Source organism: Copadichromis virginalis, linkage group LG6 (genome assembly GCF_057382275.1).
Source record: "Copadichromis virginalis isolate Kocher_CV1m ecotype Utaka linkage group LG6, C_Virginalis_male_GT1.1, whole genome shotgun sequence".
In the NCBI taxonomy this organism is placed as follows: Eukaryota; Metazoa; Chordata; class Actinopteri; order Cichliformes; family Cichlidae; genus Copadichromis; species Copadichromis virginalis.
Genome location: NC_140623.1, coordinates 26499194 through 26515106, shown reverse-complemented (window position 1 = coordinate 26515106; position 15913 = coordinate 26499194). Strand labels below are relative to the sequence as shown.

The window sequence follows — 15913 nt, the reverse complement described above, 5'->3', positions numbered from 1 at the left end:
TTGTTTCAGAGGCAGAGCGTCTCCATGGTGATGGCAGCCCACAGATCAGGATGAGGAAGAGTGCGGGAAGGAGGCGGCAGAGAGAAAGAGAGAGAGAGATGATTCCACCTTATCTGCCACTGCTGTGCACTTGTTGAAACACATACTGTATATGCTGATTATTGTCCACACAGCACTTAACGCACTCTCTCCTCCTTTACCCACTCCTCCACCTTTCACTCTCGCTTTACCTGCTCCTGCTCTGTTCTTCTTAACACTATAACTATGCTTCAAACTGGGTCACCTTCGTTGTGGTCGTGGTTGAGTTAAGAGACTGCATAAAATATCAAGATTGCTATTGCTGCCACAAATAATAATTACAATAACAATGAAAAGAATATTGCTGCTCACACCGTGCAGCAAAGTTTGTAACTAGATTCTGAACAATGTGGAGAATTTTAGCAGCTGAACGCCAAATAATAATGAAAAAAGACTTGAAAAAGAAAAATGTTTGGTATTTGTACACATATAGCCTCCACAGCTTGTGTTATAATATGTCAGTTCAGGTTTCAGATGAATTCCTGATAATCTTTTACATCCACAGCGTGTTTGGTTCGTCTTGCTGTTAGTAATTCTGTTTTAGATCAGCGTTAAAGATGGCAAAGCAGCATTTAAATATTCATTAAACATGTTTTAAGGAAATCCAGAATGAAGTTTAAATTCTCCACATTTTGCTTTGTGGTCAACAACCGCGTGTTGATATTGGATTTTTCCATTTTCAGGTACCTTATGAATGTGACATTTGAAGGCCGAAACCTGTCATTTAGCGAAGAAGGCCACCAGATGTTTCCCAAGCTGGTCATCATTCTTCTAGACAAGGACAGACAGTGGGACAGGGTAAACCTTCTTCTCTTCTCTTCTCTTCTCTTCTCTTCTCTTCTCTTCTCTTCTCTTCTCTTCTCTTCTCTTCTCTTCTCTTCTCTTCTCTTCTCTTCTCTCTGCCCTTTTCCTCCTCTGATGCTTCTGCGATGTGTCTGTCACTTTTCTGCCACTTGAAGTACTCGTTACAGTGGCGTGCACATTACACACAGCTGTCCTCCCACTCACTCATACAGGTTGGCAAATGGGAGAGAGGCTCCTTGACGATGAGGTACCACGTTTGGCCTCGCTTTGAGCTGTACTCAGGAGCGGAGGAGCGTAAGGACCACCTGTCCATCGTGACTCTGGAGGAGGCGCCGTTTGTAATTGTGGAGGATGTGGACCCGCTCAGCGGGACCTGCATGAGGAACACGGTGCCATGCCGCAAACAGCTCAAACTAAGGTGAGAAATTAAGTTGGAGTGTAAGAATTTAAAGTTTTCCTCTGTTAAACCTTCAGATTTGTGGCACTGCTATTTTTTAATACAGTTTTTCTCAAATGCTAAAACACATGTCACAAACGTTACCACCAGGTCCCCCAATGTCCAAACACAACACCCTTCTCTAAAGCTATATAAACACAACCACACCTTCCCACTGCAAAACTCAAACTCCCACACCAAGAGAGCAGCTCGAAGCTGTCAAAACTATAAACACTATACACAGCATTACACACTACAGCAAAACAATTGAAAACACAATGCTCAATTTGTGAGAAGGTTCTTTGTTTCATAACTGCCAATGCATATTTTAGAAACTATACAGTAACGGATCGTCGTAGATCTCTGCAGAGGATTAGGCATTTAGATTTGTGAGTTTCATATGAGTAGTATAAATCTATAGAAAATCCTGCATGTACGTACACTACTGTAACACAACTCAATGCAAAAACAGAATCTATTGCACACAACAGTAATCTTGAAAACATGAACAGGGTGTGAAGTTTTTTTATTTACGTTATTCACACCACACACACACCACAATCACTGTGCGGCATCATGTCGCTGAGCTGTTGCTCGCATCTCGTCCGTAATGATGGTGCGAGGTTGTCTTGCTCTCCCTCCTGGACCTTCTCCTCTCCCATGTTGGCCTTCTCCTCTTCCTCGTTGGTTGCTCCTCTTCCTCCTCTCATTTGAACTCCTCTTCCTCATTGGCCTGCTCCTCTTCTTCCAGGGCCAGCTCTTCTCCCTCCTCTGCATCAAATTCCTCTTCCCCTGACTCTGCCTTCATCCATTGTGTTTGTTTGGAACCTTCAGCATACTGTGCACTCTGAACTTGCTTTTACATGTGGGTACAGCATTAGCAACAAGTGTCTTCAATTTTGAGTCATTGTGTGTAGTGAATGACGCCAGGTGTGTTCCCTGTGTTCAAAGATTGGTGACTGTGGCAAGCATTTTGCATCACATGGGCTTTCATTTGAGGATATGAGCAGAGTTGTTTTGCAACATGTGTTTTAGCAAGGAAAAATGTGTTTAGATTTATGAGTACAGAGGGTTGTGTTTTGTGAATTGTGTCTTCATGTGACATGTGTTTATGGTACTGGAATATGGTGGCTACATTTAGTAAATGTGTTTAGACTACTGGTCATTTGGGTTACAGGATTGGCTTTTGTGTTTTAACATTTGAGAAAAACTGTAATAACATCAACCTTGGACCAGCTGTGTCTGTAGTTTAATAGAATATTTTGAAGTCTGTGCTAGTTTTCTTTTTAAAAAGGAGAAGTGCTACAATCAAACACACTCCTTACAGCCTTGAATAATTCTGTTTTGCTTGCTTTTTCTCTTTTTTGTGTATCTTTGGCTTTCTTATTACAGCGCGCCGCCCCTGCAGCATGCTGTAATGGTTCTCCTGTTTTTGTCTTTACTAAATGTGCCACTTGTTTTACTTCTGCTAACCAGATTACTGACTTGCTTTCTGTTCCTGTTTTTCTGCCTCCCCCCTCCTCTTCACCATGACCCTCTTGCCATCCCGTTGTCCTTAGAGTGTGATAATTAATTGTTCTTCATTGGCCTCCTTTTCTATCAATGGCGTACCTGAAATCTCCTCAGGGTGTGCTACATCTTGGAGCTCATTGTTTTTATTGACAGATCTTTCACCGTGTTCTTTCTCCCGTTCCTCTTTTCTCAAGATTTCTCTCTCAGCAACACATATAGCATTTCAGGAGCAGCCATCAATACTTCGAAGGCAATATGCAGGAGTTATTTCTACCCAAAAAATACTGCAAGAGCCAGATTCACAGAGCGCTGCAGAGTCACCTTTGTATGCACAAAAGCATAAATAAACGGGCGCAGTATTGTTGCCAAAACCGAAATAAACATTAATAACCACTTTAGTCCATGCACAATCATGAAGGTTGTTCATTTGATATAGCTGAATTCATAAAACCACAATTTCGATAAATAGAAGTTGACACACCCTTGTGTGAATACAAAACACTCAAACAAATACATTTGTCCTTAGTCTGGCACTGGAAATATCCAGCAAACAGTGCCAGAGCTTCCATTCACAGCTGTTGTGCACCTGTATCTGCTGTAAGCCAAAACAACCCATTGACTGATGACGCACAGGTTGGTTAAATGTTTGCCCCAAAGTGCGTTATTCTTAGTCCCTCATGACTGTGTAATTTGGATGACAGCCTCTAAATGTGTTTACGTGCTCTCTGCTCTTGCTCTGAGAAAAGTGAGTATTAGTCGTGACATATTAAACTTTTCCTTGTGATTTGCAGTGTTAGATGGATGTATTAAACATAGCACAGGCTTCGAATTCAAGTGTAAAAGAATATAAAAGAAATGCACTAAACTAACATGCACTAACAGCTTAGGCTTCAGACTAGTCAATGTTTTTTTCTACTTTGTGCTGAAGTAAAGTCAGCTCATCATCAAGTTGTCTTCATATGTTCATCTTAACAGCGTGACCGCAAAGTCAAACTGTGATCCTTTTAGTAAATTAGTTATTAATAGGGCATATGTATATCACATATTTATATATATTGTATCAATATATACTAAATATATATATACACATATATGTATGTATGTGTGTATATATATATATATATATATAGCTGGATAGCGTAGTGGTTAAACTACACGCCTTTGGAACAGAGGATCGCAAGTTCGATTCCTGCCTGGGGCGTCTGTATCCAGTAAGGGTCCTAAGGCTAGACCCCCTATGCTAAGCAAGCCTACCGCAGACATGAGCGAGACAGATAAATATGAAGGCATGCCGGCTCGGACGTCGCCCGGATCAACAAGGTCCGCGTCAGGTGTTGAGGAACCAGGGCACCCTGACGAAAAGTGGGCTACTGGAACAAGAAGGCATCGGTGGGCAAGGGACGAAAAGGCAAGACCCCAGGTGCAGGCTGTGTAAAGATGCCCCAGAGACAATCCAGCACATAACAGCAGGGTGCAAGATGCTAGCAGGCAAGGCATACATGGAACGCCATAACCAAGTGGCCGGCATAGTGTACAGGAACATCTGTGCCGAGTATAACCTAGAAGTCCCGAGGTCAAAATGGGAGATGCCCCCAAGGGTGGTGGAGAATGACCGAGCTAAGATCCTGTGGGACTTCCAGATACAGACGGACAAAATGGTGGTGGCTAACCAACCGGACATAGTGGTGGTAGACAAACAGAAGAAGACGGCCGTAGTGATCGATGTAGCGGTTCCGAATGACAGCAATATCAGGAAGAAGGAACACGAGAAGCTGGAGAAATACCAAGGGCTCAGAGAAGAGCTCGAGAGGATGTGGAGGGTGAAGGTGACGGTGGTCCCCGTGGTAATCGGAGCACTAGGTGCGGTGACTCCCAAGCTAGGCGAGTGGCTCCAGCAGATCCCGGGAATAACATCGGAGATCTCTGTCCAGAAGAGCGCAGTCCTGGGAACAGCTAAGATACTGCGCAGGACCCTCAAGCTCCCAGGCCTCTGGTAGAGGACCCGAGCTTGTTGTTTGCTGTGCTCTTTTGTTTTCTGTTCCGAGCCCTCCATCCTGGGCCCCCGCCGCCCGCCCTGGGTCGTTTCCTGTTTGGTTTTGGTTTTTCTGTGTTTGGGCTGTCTGGTGCCAGCCCTTGAGGGGGGGGGGGGGGGGGGTGATGTCATGGTCCTGGGCCATGTGGGCCCAGTATTCTTAGTTCCTTGTATTTTTGTATTTCGTTCCTTATTTAGGCCATGTTTCCTGAGTTGCCCTGTTGTGTTGTTCCCTAAGTGTTTTCCCTTCGTGACTCTTACCCCCTGTGTGCCCCTCTGTGTATTTATGAGCCCTCGTCTCTCTTTGTGTTTTATTCTATGTTTTCCCCAGCCCGTTATGTCTGCGTTCTCCCCGTGCTCTCTCTCCTCCTGTTTGAACCTCTGTGTACTTCCCGTTTTACTTTGCCCATCTCCCATCAGTGTTGCGTTCACTCCTGCCGTGTCTTGTCATGATTATCAGTGTCACCTGTGTTCCCCGTGTGCATCCACTTCCCCTGATCATCCCTCATGTGTATTTAGTCTCTGTGTTTCATGCAGTCTGTGTCGCGTCGTCTGTGTTACCACCCCCTGTGTTCCGTATCTCCAGCCATAGCTTTTTCTTAGTTTATGTCCAGTTTAGGTTTTCTGTTTGAACTATTACCCTTATACTGCCCTCGCTCTGGTTTGTTCTGTTATCAACCATAATAAAAGGCTCGCTTTTGTTTAATCCACTCCTGCATCTTCGCTTGTGTTCGCGTCTGGGTCCAACACACACATTCCCACACGGTCTATCTCCACGGACCGTGACAGTTAATCTCGTTGAAATGACCTTAACGCCACAACACGGCAAATCTCCGTTAACGAGCTACCGCCGATCGCCCCGTGCATGGGGCTATACGGCCAACACATTAACGAGCTAACTGCGCTAACACACTAGTTCCCACCCATGTAATTGAGCATTGCATGGCACATCCAACATACTGTTTTACTTTAGTCCATGACTCGCTTACCTTCAGGGTCATACGTCACATGAAAACCAAAATAATTCCAAACGCCAGATCTGAATGAGGGTGGGGAAGGTTAGGGTTGCCAACTCCCTGAAAAATAAATAAGGGACACCTCACGACCAGCTCCCGATCATCAATCGCTCGTGAGGGTGTCACCGCAGCTGCTCACACGCAAACACGTAAACGTCGGTGAAAAAGATGGAGCAGCACGGCTGTGCAGCGTGTGATCTGGACACAAGCGATGGAGGCACAACTTGTAGAACTTTGGAAAGCTCATCCGAGCCTTTTTGATGTGGCATCACAAAATTATCACGACCACAACAACCGTGAAAATAGTTGGATTTACACTGTTGCTCAATCACAGCTGCCTGATCAATGTCTTTCATTAGCAATTTAGCAAAGTTGATGGTGGTGGTGAGTCTGTGTGAGTGAAAGACAGAGAGAGCGAGCGACAAATTTTCTGTTATAACCTTCATTTTATGGAGGCACAGTGTGCGCACTCAGGTCGCATCAGAGCATCGGGTGAGACCCTGCATCGTGACCTACCAACTTCTAACCCCTGCGAGTCAATTGTCCATCCATCCATCCATCTTCATCCGCTTTATCCGGGGCCGGGTCGCGGGGGCAGCAGCCTAAGCAAAGAGGCCCAGACCTCCCTCTCCCCAGCCACCTCCTCCAGCTTATCCGGGGGAATACCAAGGCGTTCCCAGGCCAGCCGAGAGATATAATCTCTCCAGCGTGTCCTGGGTCTGCCCCGGGGCCTCCTCCCGGTGGGACATGCCTGGAACACCTCACCCAGGAGGCGCCCAGGGGGCATCCTTGTCAGATGCCCGAACCACCTCAGCTGGCTCCTTTCGATGTGGAGCAGCAGCTGCTCTACTCTGAGCCCCTCCCGGATGGCCGAACTTCTCACCCTATCTCTAAGGGAGAGGCGAGTCAATTGTGCAGTTTGAAAATCGCACAGTGTCTGCCCAGCTTTAGGTGTACTGTCGTCCGGGACTTGCACCGCAGTGTCGGCGTTTGTTTCCCTGTTGGCCATGCTTCTTGTTGTGGTCATCTGTTGTCTTCCGGTATTTTCTCCGTAAGCGACCTTTCCTCGACCAATGAGATAAGCGGTAATCTGACTTGTCATACTCGAATTGTCATAAGTGTGCTGTCAGCTCATTGGTCACAAAGCAGGAGAGGGACTGGGATTTATGTTTTCAAACAAAGCGTTAATTCCATTAAAAGTTATAGACTACTTTTGATTATCACTGTATTACGGGACAAAGTGCGTCCCTTATTAGCTCAATACGGGACGTGTACTTTTGTTTCTAAATACGGGACGATTCCGTTTTTTAAGGGACGGTTGGCAACCCTAGGGAAGGTCCATGTTGCAAGGAGAGCTTAACTTCTGTCTTGCTAGCTTGCCCTGCGCTCTTCCTTCTGACTATGCTGTCTGTGTTGAGCGCTCAGTGGATCTGCGCTCAACAGTGCAGCCTAGGCAGAGTAGTCGAACGCAGATTCACTGAGCGCTCAACACAGACAGCATCGTCAGAAGGAAAGTTGATAAAATAAATTACAAATGTTGTATTGTTCGATACATATGCGTACTGAACCGAAAGCACTGTATCGAACGGTTCAATATCGATACGAATATCGTTGCACCCCTAATATATATATATATATATATATACACATATATATATATATATATATATATATATATATATATATATATATATATGTGTGTATATGTATATATATATGTGTATATGTGTATATATATGTCTGTGAATATATTATATTTTTGTGTCACCCATTAAGCTGTTGGCAGTAGTTTGCTTTGGATTTTTGGCTGAAAGGCTTCAGATAGAAAGCTTGAATCGACTTGTTATCTTTATCTGTTATGAATATTAAATTTTTAGTTTCAGTTCAATCAGTTAAAAAAAAAAACAACAACTACTGAATCTACATTGTTAGGCTTAGTCAGTCCAGTACCCAGTGTTAGAATTAAAGAAAACCTTCTGTTATGTGCTCAGAAGTAGCAGGATATAAAAACATATATGGACATAACATATGGTAACGTAACATAAAGTTGCACTGTTCAGAGTTATTGCAAGAGGTATGAAAGATTTTATTTATCTGTCTTTGTAACAGCAGAAAAATTTAACATAGATCTCGAGAGGAGTCCCAGAATAAAAAAGGTGTTAAATGAGAGTAGCACGCCCCCCTTGATGAGCATGTGAACGGTCATAAGGTTGCATCCAGTAAGGATTTTTACTGTTGCTTCTGCTTCTGAGGTTCTTCAGGAATCATTTGATCTAAACAGTAAAATTTTAATTTCTTTTAGTTGAATCTAAGCCGCAGTCAATCCTCAAAAAGCCCCTTTGGTACTAATTTCACCTACTGAGTGCCAGCCAATATTTTCCGGCCGGAAAATATACATTTTTCCTACATCCTGCGATTGCCAGAGGCTCTCTGGCTGGTCTCTAGGCCTATGTGACTGGGGCCTTAGTTCACTAGGGTGAGTTACAATTTCAAGCAAGAGGTCATCAACTGCCGTCTCCCTCATGGTGGACTAGCTTTTCATGAGTTTCTTACTCCTTTCATATCGGGGTGGAGTGTATAAAGGAAGACAAATTTATTGACTGTATACAAAATCCAAAAGACTAAACAAGGTCTACATAACACGACTACCAAAGAGCATGATAAAGTACAGGCTGCACTACGGAGAAAGAAGACAAACAATCTGATGAGACCAAAGAAAAAAAAGACTATTCATGCATCCTGTACTGATTGGGACCAACAAACAAAAGAGGAATGAGACATAGGTGAAAGCAATCAGGATAATCAGGAAGCTCTCTCTGTAAAAAGTCTTCTCAAGTCAGCCATCCTGAATGAGAATGTGTATGGGCACCATCTTTTGGTTGCGTCCAGGAAGGATTTTTACTGTTGTTACAATTGCTTCTGATTCTTTCATTAATTGTTTGATCTAAAAAAGGTCATAAAATATGGTAAAAATTTTAATTTCCCAGAGTTAAATCAAATCCTTGTTTCGAATCACAGCCAGAATACTTTATTAATCACTGAGGAAATTATTGTCCATCCAACAGTGCAAAATCAGAAAAAGTCTGCTAAAAAAAAAAGCAAACAAACAACAATTTGCATTGTAAAAGCAAACTTAAAAAGTATGTAAGTAAAAAAAAAAGATCCACATTAAAAGTGTTTATATCTGAACCTAGTATTTCCAGGTGTGGTAATCAGTGCCAAACCTTGGTGATGTCTTCTTTCTTTTGCATTTGCTGGTTTTATGTACTCAGACCAAACAAAACTTTGATCTCGAGTTCGTGAAACCTTTTATCCTGCTCTCTGATTTGCATTTATTCCTCTTTGTCCAGCAATCAAACAGGTGATTCAGGGATTTACATCAAGCGCTGCTGCAAAGGTTTCTGTATCGACATCCTGAAGAAAATCGCCAAGACGGTCAAGTTTACTTATGACCTCTACCTGGTCACCAACGGCAAACACGGCAAAAAGGTTAATGGGACTTGGAACGGCATGGTTGGAGAGGTGAGAATATTTTCTTTTACTCTTCCAGATTCCATGTTAGTTTTTTTTATCTTTTTAAAATAAATTACTGCCTTAGATACTGTTGCACTGCAGTAGGCAGATGTAGATATAAATGCAGTGTATTGTTGTTCAGAAAACTGATCAATGGTGTTCTAAGTTCATCCCAACACTGGGAAAAAAAAGAAAGCATCAGCTTGAAAATACCCTCCGGGACAGTTTGGTCAATTTCATTCAGATCTGCTGGCAAATCAGCTCACTGTGGATTTCATAGCTGGCCGAATGCTGGAGAAAAGCACTGGAGACGTCGCCATACAACCATTATTGAACCATTAGAGAGACACAATGATAGTTTATACTCAAAATCTAAGTATTTTTAATTTCTTTCTCTGATTTCCATCATAACGATTGGACTTACAGTATAACTGCAGTGCTTTATATTTGTATAGCTCATCATTGGTAGCAGTGTGTTGCTGATGGTGGTGCCTACCATCTATTGTATTATTTGCATTCATTCATTCATTCATTTAGTCAACATGAATGAGGTATGACAGAAAAAGGTGCACCATAAATAGACAGATTCTGATGCAGACATTGCTTCCTTGCACAATAGCGGCCGATTGTTTGATTGTGTTATTGCGATTAAGAAAGCAAATGCACATCTTTCTTCATCTTAGTAAGAGATTTGATTGACAACTATTTTGATTATGAAATGGTTGTGATCTGAGAGCCACGTGATGTCCATTCCACGTGCACAGACTCTTAATACTTGATGATTTTTTTCAATGTATATCTCTGTGTAAGTTTGTGTTATTTCATGGCAAACTTGCATGCCGGTTGTTGTCTGTCAGTCCTCAGTCGCACAGGCTAACAACTCCCTGGAAACCTCAGGTCGCTAGGGCAAAAAGTGGAAGTTGCTAACTAAGACCAGGTGAAGAGGTGTGCTGCACCAAAACCTCCTGCGGTCGCTAGAAAATTGCTTCATCTTCTAGTTTACAAAGAAGATGCTGGGTTTTCTGGAACAACACGTTCTCATCCCAAAGCGTAACATTTTACGCTAGGTGACAAATCGTCAACATATTACGTTTTCAGGCACCCAACACCTTCCTACATGACGACATCGGAAAACTGAGGACCTGTGAGAACCGTTTGGACTCAATCTACACATGTTTGCTCTTCTCCTTAAAATCGCTTGCGGACACACTATTTAACGTCATCAAAGTGGTGGTTAAGGTTAGGAATAAGGTTATGGTTAGGGCTAGGGAGAAGGTTAGGTTTAGGGCTGGAATACAGGGCTGGAACGACAATTTGACAAATGATCAGGAAATAAACATTTTTCTTTACAACCTGTGATTGCCAGAGTCACTGACTGGTATCTCGGCCTGTGTTACTGGATCCTTAGTTAGCTCACTGAGATACGTTATTGCAACTAGAGCAAGACATCATAAGCTGAGGTTGCATTGCTTTTCATGAGTCTATTACTTTTTCCTTTCATGGGTGGAGTGTATAAAAGAGGACTTGAAGTGGATGCTTCAAGAACAACATGCAAGCCATTCATTGACTGCTTATAACACCCCCCCCCCCCCCCCCCCCCCCCCAAGAAAAACCAAACAAAACAAAAAGACAAACCAAAACAAAAAACCCCCATAAAAGTCAACATAACAGGAATCTAAAAGAGTATTGAGATCACAGAAACACACAGCAATCAGAAAAAGAACAAAGACGAAAAATATCACGAGACGAAAGAAGCAGACAGGAGTAGTTATACACTCAAACAAAAAGTCAAGACTAGTTATACACCCTGAGCTGATTGGGAACAAGAAACAAAAGAAGAATGAGAGACAAGTGTGAGCAATCAGGATCATCAGATAACAAAAGTAATATATATATATGAAGGAAAACTGACCTTAAAGGCAAAACAGGAAATAAAAGAAACACACAAGCATAACTAAGCATGGAACAGGCACAGAAAACAGTGAAGGAGCTACAACTTATAAAAATCACAAATCTAAACCAAAACATTGGATTGCAAACCTGAAACTCATCACTAGACTAAACATAAAGGTAGAATAAGGACTCAAAATCACATGAACTATGACTCACACCTGTACAGTGTCACTAAAGCAGAAACCCAAAGATCGCTAAGAAACAGTAAGACCAGCACATTTTATATGTGAGTGTTTTGTTCAGTTCATTTTGTTGTAGATAGTGAAATAATTTTTGAAACAGCTCTTCTACAGAAACATCTCTTTGCTAGAAGGCCCTAAAAAGGCAGCCAGGTGACTGTAATTCTTTTCATTTTATAAATATTTATTAGTCACTTATTAGCCAGTGTTGTAACATTTGGTGAGAGCTGATATCCAAAAAGAGTAACAGAATTAAGTGGAAGGCGAGCACTTAACGTCTGTTAATTAACAGACATTTTTCTTGACAGATGTTTGACTTGTCACAGTAGGAAAACGACAGGTGTATTAATGATGGCTGCATTACACTGGCACATTACACGTACAGGGTATGAGATTATAGCAATTATGTGATAGGTTTAATGAAAGCTAAGCTGTGTGACATGGATTGAACCTTACCGTTGAGTGAGACATCAAATTTAATGCATTTAGACTGCATCATGATAAAACTGCTGCAATTTCTCTGCTATTTCTTTCCACACTGTGTCATTCCTGGTGTGGTCATGATAACAGCTGGAGGACACATCAGGAAATAACTGCCAGAGCTCGGCTACAGAAAACCTGCTCTGAACATTTTACCTCCATCGGTTTCATAATGCTGCCATTATCGTGATGTTATCTATATTGTTTATTGCTCCTTTTGTGGTTGGGTCATAGATTTATTTATGTTATGTATAGCAGCGTGTTAATTTCAAAGTTTTCTCCCAGGCTGTCTTTGGTCTGCGAGTCTGCCTTTGGGACTGTGGACCCAATTTGAATGTATTTAGTATGCTTTATGTTTATTTATTCAACATATTTTCATTATTTTCTAATTCTCCCCAGATTTTTAATGATTTGTTTGAAAATATCATTAGAGTACACAGACTTTCAGATTTTAAGCATTTTAAAATCAATTAAGCAATCAAGTGCCTAAAGTATGAAATCAAATACAGATACTGCTACAGTCAGTAAGTGTTATGCTTTAGTTTAATTATTGGTTATTTTTATAGTGAGTTTTATTTCGCTCTAACTGTATATGACGCAGACAGAAAATCCTGTCTGCACACACAAAAAAACAAGCAATGATTCAGTGAACAATGACCAGACTTTCCAAAATTTCCAGTTTTATTATTTTAACTGTCTGCAAGTATCGAGGCCATGTCAAAAATGTAGTTCTTTGAACGGCCTTTGATGTATAACCTATAAATAAGAGAGACATTACTTTGCCCGAAATCCTGGTCCAGCAAATGCTGGTGATTTTTGAACAGTGTTAGCATATGGTGCTAACTCTGTTTGGATTGTGATCAGTGATTTCTTATAAACCAGAAGTTTGATCATCGCCTATTTGTAATGTTACTAAAACACAGTACGCAAAGAACTGCAACAGTTTGACATCTTTGAGTTAATCATAGATAATAAACTTTTTCCATGTTAATTTAGAAGTTTTGGAATTTTTGACGTTAAAAAGAGGAAAAAAACAAAACAAACCCTTTCAGCTTGGTTTTCGCACACTGCGTCATCTCTCTGTTGGTTTCTCACTGCTTCAGCACTTGTTCCCTATAGCTTGGCCTTGGGTGGGGAGAGGGGTGGGGGAGGCTGTGATCAACTCCACAAAAACTCAAGAGGACGCTATGATGGTCCTAATCAGAGATGGGGAAAGAAAAATGCATGTAGAGAAAGGCGGAGTGATTGGGCAAGAGAGGCAGAGAGGGAGAAAGCAGCCTCAAGGAAAGACCCATTTCTCTCCTGCACATTGCACATCCACCACAATGCAGCCTTCACAAATGAACGCGATGTCAGACCTAACTTATCATGACATCGAGCGAATTATTTCATTATTACGATGGGAACACTGATTAGTGAAGATGTGCAGTGTAGTGTAAACTAAGTAAATCTCCAGACCAGTTACCATAGATTGTGGTGTATATTTGCTGCTGTTGTACGTTGGCATAGAGGCAGTGCTATTCAAATGTGCAATGCACCCATGCACAAATTCATTAGTACACATCCTTAAATGCTTAAGCAAGCAGCTAATGATTTAATTTGAATGGGGGAAATAGGACAACAGATGCAGAAAACAGAACAGAACGAGAGAGCAAGAAGAGAGCGGGCCACTATGAAGAAGTGTGACAAACAGAGGGAACAAGCAGCATGCAGGATTCCTGTTCACTCTGGCGTACATACATCCCTTTTTAACAGTCTTTTGTCCTCCTTTTTTATTCATGGCCTGAGGCTCCAGAAACTTTGGACTAAATATACCTGTACACACTTAGAGGGAGGCTGGGCTGGTGGGGAGTTCAGCTCTGACCCAGTGTGGAAATGATCTCCTTTTCCTCCTGATTTCAATCTTTGGGAAAAGCCTGTTGGTCTCTTAGCAAACATGGTGGATAGTTTAAAAATGATAGCACTGATTTACCATCCCCCTTAAAGACCTGGGAATATTCAGCACTGAGCTTCTATGTTCCCCTCCTGTCCGTGTCTGCCTGTTTGTTCCTCAGGTAGTGGATAAGAACGCCCACATGGCGGTGGGTTCGCTCACCATCAACGAGGAGAGGTCAGAGGTCATCGACTTCTCTGTGCCCTTCATTGAGACGGGCATCAGTGTCATGGTCTCCCGTAGCAATGGGACCGTCTCCCCGTCGGCCTTTCTAGGTAAGTAAAAACACACCTGATGGTCCTGGCAGATGTACAGCACAATCAAGAACAATCAGATGTGCACACACGCTCGTATCGCATAATAAATGCAGAATCACAGACAGAGATGACACTAGGTGAGTACATTGCTTGTTTATGGTGAACAACCTGTTCTGGCAGCAATAAAACTAACAACTTTAACAACACAGAGACATAAAAAGCAACAGGGAGCAAGATATCAGTCAAAATCACTTGAAAAAGGTATGGCTGCAGTGATGAGTATTGAAAAAAGTTTCAAGAATCATTTTTATTGTTGGCATTCAATGCAGGTTTACAGAGAAATGATAAATTTATGGCCTTGAAAACAGCAGCTGACAAAAAAATCTCACAACAAGGTCCACGGAGAGGTTATTCTGAAAGTTTAATGGAATAGCAGATGTTCAACATTTTTAGGAATTTTCTTTCTTAATAATTGAAGAAGGAACTTAAAGTTCTGTCCTTTTTCCTTTGTGCCAGAGAATCTCATTTCATGTTGCACACGGGGGCAGGCGTTTTTCACACATTTATCAGGACACTCTTTCTGTTGTTCTAAAGCTCATTGGGATGTTTTAAAGTGAAAAAGGAGTAGGCAGAAACTACAATCATCTTGTTTTGTCAGCTAATTTTTCATGATTTGACAAATGCAGTGTGTTTCCAGTGCATGTTTCCGTCAAAGTAAAAGGTCCTCTGTCCTTTATTAGTTTAGCTATTTATAATATTTAAAGCGCTAGCAGTAAAAATATAATAAGCCTGTTACAAAAACACGTTTCTTTCTTCTTTCATTTCTTAAGTTGCACCAACAAGGTGATTCCCAAAGAGCTATTACTTAAAAACTTCAAAAAATATTTGAGGAAACTGCACAAGTGGAGGACAAAATCCATTATTAAGCAAAGGACACACAAGAACTGGACTGAAAATCAGTGACAATAGGTCTGATGGAGTGGCCCTGTCATGGTTTGGGGATGCGTTTCGGCAAAGTGTTGTTGGGGATCTTGTCAAAATTCATTAGAATTATAAACATCCATCAAAGTTTGATCCACCGTGTAACACCATCTGGTAAGTGTCTGATGGGCAAATTAATTAAGTAATAATTACGTTTTCAGCATCACAATGATCCCAAAACACTTAAAGAACTATTCCTATAGAAAGAAAGGACAAAAATGCTGCCTAAGAGAGTTGACGTACCAAACATCGACTCTCAAGCTCATTACAATTGTACAAACTCTTTTTTCCTTATATACTTACATGTTGTATTTCCCTATATGTTTACACACATTTCAATAAAGAAAATGTCCCATTTTCTAAGCAAAACATTATGAAATGAGGGGTTGTTAAGACTTTAAACAGTACTATAAATATGCTGATTTGTTATTGTTTAAAAAGTGATGTAATGTAAAGAATGAAAGGAAAAGAGTTGGACCTCATGAAAGTGCTTAGAAAAATGAAACTGCAAAATACTATAGAGCTGAAAATTGGACAAATTTAACTGACTGTGAACTGCTCAGGAAGAGCTGTCTGGTGAACCTTTGGTGGGGATTGTTTTGTCAGCTACAACACTGTGGTGTTTGTCACAGACCATAATATACGATACAAACTACAAAGCAATTGGAAAACGTGCCTCCTTCTCAGTGTTTCTCTTCAGAGGTGCTTGTTAGTGTTCACAGAAACTCAGACAAAATCC

General features: G+C 41.5%; 1 protein-coding gene across 3 annotated transcripts in view; it reads left to right on the top strand.

Moving 5' to 3' along the window:
- grin2bb (glutamate receptor, ionotropic, N-methyl D-aspartate 2B, genome duplicate b) overlaps window positions 1-15913 on the top strand; it is a 136796-nt gene that overhangs the window by 96204 nt on the left and 24679 nt on the right. For all 3 annotated transcript variants that reach the window (XM_085459527.1, XM_085459528.1, XM_085459526.1), the window contains exons 7-10: window positions 762-876; window positions 1095-1300; window positions 9229-9400; window positions 14058-14211. In XM_085459527.1, the coding sequence (XP_085315653.1) occupies window positions 762-876; window positions 1095-1300; window positions 9229-9400; window positions 14058-14211 (647 nt within the window). The remainder of the gene's footprint in view (window positions 1-761; window positions 877-1094; window positions 1301-9228; window positions 9401-14057; window positions 14212-15913) is intronic.